This window comes from Malania oleifera, chromosome 8 (genome assembly GCF_029873635.1).
Source record: "Malania oleifera isolate guangnan ecotype guangnan chromosome 8, ASM2987363v1, whole genome shotgun sequence".
NCBI classification, from domain to species: Eukaryota; Viridiplantae; Streptophyta; class Magnoliopsida; order Santalales; family Ximeniaceae; genus Malania; species Malania oleifera.
Window position 1 is genome coordinate 82,153,363 of NC_080424.1, and position 12,176 is coordinate 82,165,538.

The 12,176-nt window shown below is 38.3% G+C and overlaps 1 protein-coding gene across 1 annotated transcript; it reads right to left on the reverse strand.

The window, feature by feature from the left end:
* Positions 1–6,748: 6,748 nt before the first annotated feature.
* LOC131161676 (cysteine proteinase mucunain-like) lies at positions 6,749–11,872 on the reverse strand. Its single transcript, XM_058117605.1, has 5 exons — positions 11,011–11,872; positions 8,322–8,557; positions 8,068–8,208; positions 7,343–7,795; positions 6,749–7,213 (listed from the first exon to the last, which is right to left on the reverse strand). The coding sequence occupies exons 1-5, from the start codon at positions 11,501–11,503 to the stop codon at positions 7,121–7,123; spliced, it is 1,416 nt and encodes a 471-aa protein (XP_057973588.1). The 5' UTR covers positions 11,504–11,872; the 3' UTR covers positions 6,749–7,120.
* Positions 11,873–12,176: the final 304 nt, after the last annotated feature.

Here is a 12,176-nt window from a genome sequence, read left to right on the forward strand (position 1 = left end):
TACCTCATATAAGTCGTACACATCTTATCCAATATATACAAATCTTTGATAACTCTAGGGAGTTGACTACTATTTGTAAACAAACTATCCCTCTCGATAGCACCTTGTCGAGTCAAAGCATCTGCCACTTTATTCCCTTCTCTATACAAATGATTTATAAAACAATATACTCCCTCCAATAAACCAATAAGTTGCTCCCAAAAATCCCACAAATACCATAAAGAGCATTTACTTGATCTTATCCAATTTACTACAATATTCGAATCACATTCAATGTCAATACTGGTATGGCCCAATTGTTTGCAAAGTTTTATTCTTTCCATCACTATTCTCAATTCAGTTTCATTATTAGAACAAGAACCAAAGTGTTTTAAAAAACCAAAAATAAAAAAAACTTGTACAGTCTTTAAGCTTTATTCCTGTTTTGGTTGGTTGTTGGTGTTATTTTTGGGAGGCCTTTAATCCTTTTTTATATATAATCTCCCAATACTTGTCTTGTAACTATATTCCTCCGCAAAAAGTGAGGGTATATCAATAAATAAATGGAGGTGCAGGTCCTTTAGTAAAAAAAAAAAGTGCACAGGACTCGAGCAGCCAAAGATCTCTTTTGGTTATGGCTTCATTAATCATAAAAACCTTCAAGATTGTCAGTGTACTATTCACTAATGTTTGGTTATGGTTTCAATAATCATATACAAAAAGGGTTTTTCAGATCAAGGAGGAAGACGCCACATAAATAATGAAGATCAATGGAGAGAAGCAACAATAGTAATAGAGTATGAACACTTGCTTTACCTTTGCAATCCAACTTAATATCCGTAAATGCCACACAATATCGATTTTCCAAATTTCAAGCGCTACTATTTACAAGCACCAAATTATCCCCATTTGTTTGGAACCCCTACTATTTGAATTTAAATTTAAGATTAAGGGGTCCTTAATAGATGAAATCTAGGATTTGGTTAAACAACCCTATCATTAAGTGTTAAAATTTGAATAAAGGAATTTTTCTATATTCATTATTCAACAATACAAGGGTGTATAAATACATGAGTCAAGGAAAAAGATCCTAAATTACTCCTAAATATATGCTCTATAATAATTACATAATAAATGAAAAATGGAAAGTGTAGATATTTCTCTAATACTCTCCCTCAAGTTGGACCATGGAGATCCGTAATGCCCAACTTGCGTGATAAGTCTAGGAAATGTTCACGACTCAAAGTTTTGGTGAAGATATCAGCAAGTTGACTGTGGGTAGGAATATGTTTAGTGAAGAAGAGGTCAGCTCGTAACTTTTCACGAACAATATGACAATCGATTTCTATATGTTTTGTACATTCGTGGAAAACAGGATTCTGGGCAATGTGAAGAGCCGCTTGGTTGTCACAATATAAGAGCATAGGCTGGGAATGCGGTACACCAAGATCATTTAAAAGAGTTTTGAACCATGTAAGTTTACAAGTAGTGGAAGTAAGTGCCCAGTACTCAGCTTCGGCGAAGGAGCAAGACACTATAGGTTGTTTCTTAATGAACCAGGAAATTAGACTAGTGTCTAGCTGAATGAAAAAACTAGTGGTAGAGCGGTGAGTGAAGGGACAACTAGCCCAATCCAAATCAAAATAGGCGGAGACTTGAAGAGTGTTGGTAGTAGAAAAAAATGAATCGTGGCTTGGAGATGCCTTAATGTATCGAAGAACGCGTGTAGCAACATCATAATGTGGTTGTCTGGGCTGGTGCATAAATTGACTGACAATGTTGAATGGAAATACAATGTTGGGATGGGTGATGGTGAGATATATCAAACGTCCAACGATTCGCCGTAACGAGCTTGGATCGGAGAGAATATCACCATCAGTATTATTGAGCTTAAGATTTTGTTCCATGGGAAAATTGGCAAGACGAGCACAAAGATTATCGCTATCAGTGAGGATGTCAAGAGCATATTTTAGTTGATTAAGAAATATGTCATTGGGAGAGCGATCAACTTTGGCCAAGGAAATATTTCAGTTTGCCAAGATCCTTTAGTTTGAATTTTTGAGAAAGCATGACTTTGAAAGTGCTAATATCGGAGAGATCATTGTCTGCCATGAGAATGTTATCAACATAAATAAGTATGAGAGTAAAAGATTGACCCTGAGAGCGGGTGAAGAGAGAGTGATCGTCCTGAGATTGGGTGAAACCCTCAGCAAGTAAAATAAAAGATAATTTAGAGAACCAATTGCGAGAGGCTTGCTTAAGGGCCATAAAGGGATTTCTGAAGATGACAGACTCGAGTCTCCCCCTGTTTGCAATAACCCGGTAAAGGGGTCATATAAACCTCCTCATCGAGGTCACCGTGGAGAAAGGCATTGTTGACGTCCAATTGAAGGATATGTCAATTCCAAGCTGCAGCCACTGCAAGAACACACTTAACAGTAACTAGTTTAGCAACAGGAGCAAAAGTGTCATGATAAACCAAGCCTTCTACCTGAGTGTAGCCCTTGGCCACTAAACGAGCCTTGTGTCACTCTATGGATCCATTGGTCTGAATTTTTGTTTTGAACACTCATTTATAGCCAATTGGGTTTTTTCCAAGTGGAAGGTGTTGAAGAACCCATGTATGATTGGTTTCTAAAGCTTGGAGTTCAGAATCCATGACATCACGCCAATGTGGGTGTAGCACAGCTTGAGAATATAAGGTGGGTTCGGGATTTTGGGACATAATAGAAAGAAAAGTCAAATATGGATTAGAAAAACGATGATAAGATAAAAAAAAGATAATGAACCGTACTTGAGAAAGATTTTGAAACTTGTGAAACCATGGAAGACTTTGGTAAAATAAGGCAAATATAATCATCCAAGAAAAAGGGATGTGTGACAGGTCATTTAGGTCGTGAAGAGATGGGTGGTGGGGAAGGGGGTGAGGGTGAGGGTGTCGGGGAGGAGACCAAGGGAGAAGGAGGGATAGATGAGGGGCTAGGGTTAGGTGTGGTTGGTTGGGTAGGTAAAGTGTAGGAAGGGTGTATATCAGGAATAGGAAGGGGAAGGATGGGAGAAGATGTAGGAGTTGGAGGTAAGAGATGATAAGGAAAAACATTTTCTTCAAAAGTGACATCACGGGAGATAAAAATTTGTTTGTTTTCAAGATCATATACACGATAAGCCTTATGATGAGTAGGATAACCTAAGAAAACACATCGAAGAGCACGAGGAAAGAATTTATCGCGATGTTGGCAAGCGGTTTGGGCATAGCACAAGCACCCAAACACTCGCAAGTGTGTATACGATAGTGGTTTCTGAAAAAGAAGTTCATATGGGGATTTATGATTAAGGCTGGGTGAAGAAGTACTGTTAATTAAATAAGTGGTTATGAGAATGCATTCGCCCCAAAAAAAGATGGAAAGATTAGCTTGAAAACGTAAACACTGAGCCACATTAAAAAGATGACGATGTTTATGCTCGGCAACACCATTCTGTTGAGGGTTATCCACGCATGTGGGCTCATGAAGAATGCTTTGATCATGAAAAAAAGTTTGAAGTGGATTTGATAGAAATTCTTTACCATTATCAGTGCGCACGTGCTTAATGGTGTAATTGAATTGATTTTTAATCATGGCGCAAAAATTTGTAAGGCAAGTAAAAGTATCAGATTTTATGTGCATAAGATAAACCCATGTAACCAGGAGTAGTCATCCACAATTGTTAAAAAATAATGTGCACCAGAAAGTGAGACTATAGTATAACCACCTCATATGTCACGATAAATCCTATTAAAACAAAATGTGCTCTTATTTATATTCAAAGAAAAAGGTAAACAAGTGTGTTTTGCTCTAGCACAAACATCACAAGCCAAATGAGAACAAGAAATATTTAAAGTTTTCGAAAGATATAAAATAGAAGGGTGACCAAGACATTGATGCCAAAAAGTAGTGTCAGAAACACGCTGAGAATGGAAAACTGAGTTGGAGAGAGGTTTGTAGTGGTAAAGTCTATCCTATACTTCACCCGTTCCAATCAGCCTCCTCGTTGATAGGTCCTAAAAAACACAAAAAATAGGAAAGAAGAGAGCAACACAATTGAGATCAATGGTGAGTTTGCTTATGGACAAGAAATTAAATTTAAATGAAGGCACATAAAGAACATTAGAAAGAGAGAGATTAGGAGAAAAACACATAGTGCCGGTATGAGTTATAAGAACAATGTCACCATTAGAAAGCTTAATGGGGCATGGCTGATTAAGTAGTTGAATATTGCCAAGAGAAGACAAATTGGAAGTCATATGATCTGATGCACTTCTATCAACAATCCATTCAGTATTAAAAAAAGAAGCAGAATGACAAGAGGCAAGGTTACCAGCAAAGTTGGCAGAGTTGGTGTTTAAGGGTGATAAGAGATCGAAGAGTTGACAATATTGTTCGTTGGTGAGACAATGGACATTAATCTCAGAAGAAGTTGAAGAACCTGGGACATTGTTTGCAGTCATTGAAGAACTAGATTTTTTATCGAGTGTTCCACGAGATGGAGACTTGTTGTTGGGATAACCATGCAGCTTATAACATTGTACTTTCCAATGACCATTACAACCACAGTGGTCACATTTTGGATGACCATGCCCTCGCCCCTTGCTATCAGAAGAATGAGAAAAATTACGAGGAACTTCCATGGCAGCAGATTCTGTTGGAACACTAGAGATATGAAGAAGGCGCTGCTTCTCTTCTTGATGCAAAATTGAATAGACTTTAGTGACGAAAGGTAAAAGATCCATGGCCAAAATTTGGTTGCGGATGGAAGCATATGAGTTATGTAACCCCATCAAAAACTAAAAAACTCACTTAGTGTGTTGCATTCGGATTAATTTGGTTAAGACACCACAAGTGCATTGTGATGCAGAGTCAAGCATGCAAGTTCATCCCAATATTCTTTTAAATGTTGTAAAATACACAAAGATGGTCATGGAGCCTTAGGTAAGAGTAACAATGTCACGCTTCAATTTGAAAATTCTTTGATTGTTGCTTTGAGAGAAACAATTCTCAAGATCCAGTCATACATCATGGGGACATTCATGATAAATCAAACTGTGAACAATGGATGGATCAATGGAGTTGAGGGTCTATGATAAGACCATATCACTGCAACATTCCCACAATTAAGTTTCTATTTGGGAGGACATTGGTTTGGGAAGAATACCATTAACAAAACCAAATTTATTTTTGGCATTCAATGTCATTTTTATGGCCAAGTAGGATAATTGTCACCATTAAGAAGAGTGGAGATGAGGATGGCACCTGGGTGATCAGCAGAATGGAGAAAATATGGAGAAAACGCATCCAAGGATGGTGGATTGGAGGAGGAGACCTCCACCGATGTGATATTGGACATAACGTCAGATGAACCAAACTGCTGAATCGGGTCAAATCCGATCTCCATGAGGGACAGTTGCTACTGCTCTTGCCGAAGAAGACGATCAGGGACGATGAGCATTACAAAGACGGCAGTCAGAGAGAGAGAGAGATGACGTCGGAAAAACTGCCGCCGAAAAATCAAGAACCTACTGAAATGACACCGAAGACAGAGAGTGTCGGAGATGCACTAGCCGGGATTGAGAATTGGCACTGAACCAAAATGCAAAAGCCGGAGATGCACTAGCCGAAGGCTATTGCCAGAGAAGACTGGAGAACCGAACAGAGCTACAAGAGAAGACGAATGGAGAGCTGCCGGAGAAGACGAACTGAGAGGCGGAGAGTTGCTAGAGAAGACGAACAGAGAAGCACTGAGACGATTGAAAGCATCAAAGCTGAGGAACTGCAGGAATTGCAAGACGACCGAAAAAAAAAAAAAAAACAGAGAGCCAAGAGAACGACGTCGGAATGGAGAAGAACCAAAGAAGCCGGAGACGATGAGAGCGGCTGAGATTGAGATTACTGGAAGAGAGAGGAGAGACGACACTGGAAAACTGAGGACGAACTGCAGGGGATGCTGGAGGTAATCACAATGTCAGCGTGTTTGCTGATTCGATGAAGACAATGACGATGATGTCGTCATAATCGGCAGCCGAGCGGAGGAACGATGGGACTAGAGGGATGTCTGCTGCTAAACGGAAGCATGTTGCGTGTGCAACGTGTGTTCAGAAACAGTGGGCGACGACAAGAAAAGTTTGGAAAAAAATTAGGTTTTGCGTGTTCAAAAACAGTGGGCGGCGGCAAGAAAGGTTAGGCAAAAAAAAATTAGATTTTGAACTTCTCATACTAGTATGATAAAACTTGAATAAAGACATTTTTCTATATTCATTATTCAACAATACAAGGGTGCAATTATATATATGAGTCAAGGAACAAGATCCTAAATTACTCCTAAATATCTATTCTATAATAATTACACAATAAATGAAAAATAAAAAGCATAGATATTTCTCAAATATTAAGAAAAGCTATTTATTAGATAATTTTATGGTTAACTCGTTTGACAAGTAGGCTATTGTGTACCGTCTTTACATGTTGCTTGCAGCAGTTTTGAAACTTCGTTACAATTTTAGCATGCCTTTATATTGCTAAATGAACATAAACTTTTAATGGTTCGTATAAATCACAGGTAATTAATTTTTTTTGGGGTTCCAACATGATTAATGGTATAAAACTATGAGCCACATGCAAGAACATTAAGTAGACAAAAACGATAAACTATGCACCTGCAGAGAAGCTGGCCTTCCAGGCCATGTTCCAACGTCATAAAGCCGAGACTGAAAAAACACATTTAAAGCACGAGATCCTGGGTATTGAAGGAGTCGGAAATATTAAATTATCCTTGACAAATGAACTACATGCAGACCATTGAGATAAACTAGTTCTTGAGGCCTGCCAATTGTGAATGGATTTACAGAGCAATTTGAAACTCAATACGATCTATGTTTATTGTTCAAATGCAACCAAGAAGCCATAAACCATTATATATACACAAATCATCTGAATAAATCTTTCACAGGCAATCCATTTGCTTGTAATACTAATGGTATGAGTGCGGGGATGCAGTAAGAGAATAAAACCAAGAAGGCGATCATCAAGCACAAGCATAATCCTTTACTCCTCTGTTGTCTCTTCTGTTCTCCCACACTAGTCAAGTGCTTCAAAAGTAGGTAGGTTCTTTAAGCGCTGCTCTTGCCACTGTTCCCATATGCCCAGTAAGGTTTAGCAGGGGCGCGCCTCATTGCTTTAACTCCAAATGGGCTGTTCTTGTTCTGTTGAATTTAAAAAATTAGAAATATGAGTAAAAAAACAAGAAGCATTTAGAACAGAAAACCAAATTCTGAGGGAGGCGATGTAAATGTATAGAAATATTAGTAGTGATGGAATTTAGATTATCTCACCGTTAAGCAGGTCCCTGCATCAACATTACAGACGGGATACTCATGGGGGCAGCAACTATAATGGTCATCGCAACAGGTGGCAGACTCAAGCGGGCAGCATCCCCATGCAAAGCAATAGTTACCAAAATCATAGACACAGCAGCAGGTACTGCTCTGAGGGCAGGAGTAGTAGCTGTCACAAACAACGGGTGGCCTTATGGGAGATGGGGGAGAAGGGCCGGGGTTGGGAGGATTTGGGCCCTTCTTGATAGGGTAGGAGGCCTCCATAGCAATTCCACACTTGCCAGTGGCAGCACTACCCAGATTACGCTCCATCTTTATGTAACCCTGCTCTCCCCAGCTGGCACCCCACGAGTTCTTAATAAGCCAGTAATCCGTACCATTTTCAGTGCCATAACCAACAGCAGTCACACCGTGGTCCAGTGACGTCCCACAGAGTCCAGAGAATACACCCTGAAGGGATGAGGGGAAAGAAGAAAAGACGTAAGATATTCAGTTAGGCCTAGCATGTCTTTGACAATTTAGTTACTTCATAATCTACCCTTTTTTTTTCAGCCAATTATCAAATGGAACTTCTCCAAAATGCATCATTGATTGGTGTTTTGGGGTTAAACACATGCATCAGTCTTAATTGTATTGATTTATAGCATCGTTTCAGTTTAAAACTTCCAAATTAAATTCAACTAAGTGAAAAAACAAGCTGAATAACACAACGCACGACTTACAGATTGGTACAATTGGAAAGCTCTGCCACCTGCTTCAATGGCAACACTCACTGGTTGATTAGCCACTGCCTTTTTCAGTGCCTTCTCATCATTCTCGGGAACATCTTCATAATCATCAATAGTAACAACCTTGGCATTTTTCTGCAGAAGATTAAACATACCAACATAAGTCGTAGAAGTTAAAAATGTACAGAATTCCACATCAACACCAACCCCCCTCCCCCCCTTGACCCCAACACCGCTATAATACAAACCCTGAACTGATCGCAGACGTTATCAAAAGCATTGTAAGGATAATCTTCCTCCGAGTCAATTCCACCATTGTTGATAATGAATTCGAAAGCATAGTCCATCAGACCACCACTGCAGCCTTCATTAAAAGATCTGTCACAATCCACCAGTTCCTGCTCAGAGAGTGAGATCAGATCACCCGTCACTATCTTGTTTATCCCTTCCACAGCTGCTATTGTTGAGAATGCCCAGCAACTCCCTTCATCATTCACAATACTTGAATAGTTATTATACAAAACTAATATTGCATAAAACTAAAAAGCCCATGACCCACCCAGTCGTTTCAACAGTAAGTCATTTCCTCACTCATGTTTTGTGGGACGACAAAAAAAAATATTGGACAACAAACATGTAGAAAGAGTGATCAATTCCATTCTTTTTATTTCATTCCTATGATTAGAAGCATAGCTGATGACAGTAATAACTTTTTCTCTTTTAAAAAATTTCTATAAGGTTATGTGACGGTTTGCATTAATCTTCAAATAGAGAAATTTTGTTTTTGAGGCATTTTTTTTTTCCTGTAACTTCCATGTAATATCAACATTTGAAGCGAGGTATCTATTACTACTTGAAGAAAGATTCTATTGAGTTATTTGTCCCTTTGATTCCAAAAGACAAAGAATACTGTCAGCTGAAAATGGTTACCCATTTCAGGCATGTGGCTCATCTACAATTATTGGTGTGCCCCTATGATTACCCCTTTCTAACCATTTAAGTTGAGATTATAATTTTAAGCAAAACAATCTCATATGTGTAAGTAAGATGCTATGCTAAGTGTATAATATTATGTAAACACAAAACATTCAAAAGGTAAAAAGTAGCCTGAGTAATTTTTAATCTGGCTTTTGGATGAGTAATTTTATGACTAAATCAATAATTGTTAGAACCACATTGCATTTTGTCGATGTAATGTGACCCAAACAATTATTGATATGACCATAAGATTACCCTTTCTAAACATTTGAGTATAGGCGAAATATTTATGAGACCATTTTAAGTAATTTTATGATCAAATTATTAGAATCACATCATATCTTACCGATGTAATGTGATCTTAACAATTATTGATGTCACCATATGATTACCCCTTTCTAACAATTTGAGTTAGATTAAAAATTTTATGTAAAACAATCACATGTCCAGAAAATAACATACTAAGCAATTATTATAATATTATATTTAGACAATAAAATTTCCAATGGCAAAAGATTGCCTATAGGGCCTATAGGTCTCAAATTCAAATCTTGAAATTGTACGTGAATAACTTACATTATATTTGGTTTGCAAAGATGAAATAGGGTGGAAATACAATAGTTCGTAACTTTCAAAATAAATATGTATTATTTGGAAAAAAGAAATAATCATGACAAAGTTGATATAATTCCAACCAACATAAAAAACTCAAAAGAAAAAATATTCTTAAATTGCATAATGGCATATCTATTCTTGTACTATTTCATATTGGTTGGGATAATACTACCTGCATGTTCATTTGCCTTTCTAGTTATAGCATTGAGTTATATTTGTAAAATATTAAACTTCTACATAATAGTTATTGCATTGGAACCTAAATTCTTAATCTGCAAACTAAAGTAACATTCCAGAAATGAGATGCAGTCTAAAACAGAGGGGAAAAGAACTTCAGAAGTTATATGTGTGTGTCTATATATATTCTATACAAATTCAAATTCAAAATATAAGAAAATGTTTGAAAGTATAAATTTTGACATCTAAATTTCAAATCGGTATAGATTTAGACATAATACAACTTGGTATTATAGTTTATCCAAATTCATATAAATTCAAATTTACCATACTCAAATGATTGTATTGACTTGTGCTAAACTTTACCTAAATCTAAATTCAAATATAGGATCATGTTTAGAACCATTGATTTCAGAACTTAAATTCATCAAGATCACACAATTTTATATACCCTAAACACAATTTTATACCACTTTTAGTTCGCTCCTACAAATCAACAAAATAATTTCAAATTGAGAAATATTTTTTTCTAATTATGGGGCAATTGTCAAACAGATAAGGCTCCCCACATGGGGTAGTAAAATACACCCCACCCCCCCCCCCCACCCCCCCCCCCCCCCCCAAAATATGCCAAAAAATAGGGCTCCCAAAAGGGTGTGTCACACTCCCAAAAGTGCATATTGGAGAAAATCACAGAACAAAAAAATTGGTTTCCCTGTAAAGTTGAGGACAAGAAGGGAAACAAAATAACAAATAGAATAAAAAAGGGAGACAACCAAATCCCACCAAAGGGGCCATCAAGGCACCAATAAAGAAACCTTGATTATTGACCCGTGAAGCACGAAGCAGCCCGCAGTGAACTCACCGACTCACTCACCCGGTTCTGAGTTAACCCGGCCGAGGTATCACTGAACCCACGGCCTCTGAGGGTACTAAAGTCAATTCAGTCCAAAGAGAATTTTTTAAAATAATACTGAAATATCATCAACTTTATTAATAAAGTGATTAATTCGCTCTTTCGTGGAAGGAGCACCCCGCTTTATGAGGGGCAAATTCGTCATTACGAGAAATAATGGAGCGCCTAAAGTCATCGAGCATTTTTTTTTAAAGGAAAATAAATTAATAGAGACAAAAAAAGGAGACGAAAAATCGAACTGAGTGACTCACCACAGCTACCCTGATCTTTGACGTCGACGACGGCTCCTTTCTTCCTCCAGTCAACGGAATCCGGCAACGAATCGCCGGCGCGGAAAGCGTACCGATCGCTTCTAGGCTTCGACAGCCGGCGCTTCAAGCCGGCCTTCGCACCAAGGTACATGGACCGGTACTCGTCGTTGGTGAGGTCAGCGAATCGGTTCAGGCCGACCTTGTAGGTTCGACTCTCGGCGTTGTGCTCGTCGATGAAGCGAAGGTTGTCCTTGAAGATCTGGAACCTCCTGTCCTTCTCGCCCAAGGCGTTGTAAGCTTTCCCGTGCTGCACGAGCCACGACTCGTACATCGCCATGACCTCCTGGTCGGTGCGCCAGCTGGAGCGCTCCCCGTGGCTCTCGTCGTAGCTGATGATCGACATGTCCAGCGCCGACGATGCAACTGCGAAAAGTAGCAATAAACCGGCGGCGGCAACCGCCATGGTCGGAGAGGATCTGAGGGGAGTAGTCATAGCTGAATCTTGGGTTTTCCCTGTTTGTGGGATGAGAAAGGAGAGGGGAGGATGAAGGATTGAGAATGGAGGTGGAAGACTGGAGCGGTGGATTTATAAAGGACGAAATTTGGGATTCATGAATATTAAATTAATAATAGAAAAAAGAAAAAAAAAATGGGGAAGAAGAAGCATGTGGATGAGAGAAGATAGGTTGGGTTGGGTTGGGAGAGTGGCTATTGGGCCTTTGGGTTGGGAGACTGGCGATTGGGCCAAGGCCCAATAGCCAATGCTGTGCTGCAGCGCAGGGAAGTGGGAACACGCGCGCGCGGTAGTAAAATTATAGATTCCCGACCCGAATCTTTCTCCTTACGCAAATCCCATGGATTCAAATTTGGTGATGTTTTAAATCAAAGGATAAAGGTGGTCAGATATTTGTCCAGTTTTCCTGAAATTTTAATAATTTGGTAACATTTCCAGATTTAAAATTTTTATCGAATTTTTCTTGCACATTTGGGGTTTGGATCAAAGATTTGTTTGCATAATAGAAAATAAGAAAAAAAATTATTTATTTTATTTTATCTTTCTATGAAATATTATTGAAAATAAAATTTCATGATGAAACATTTTTAAAAAATAAATATTAGTGACGTAAAAAATTAAATTTTATTTATTAATTTGGTATAATTTTAAT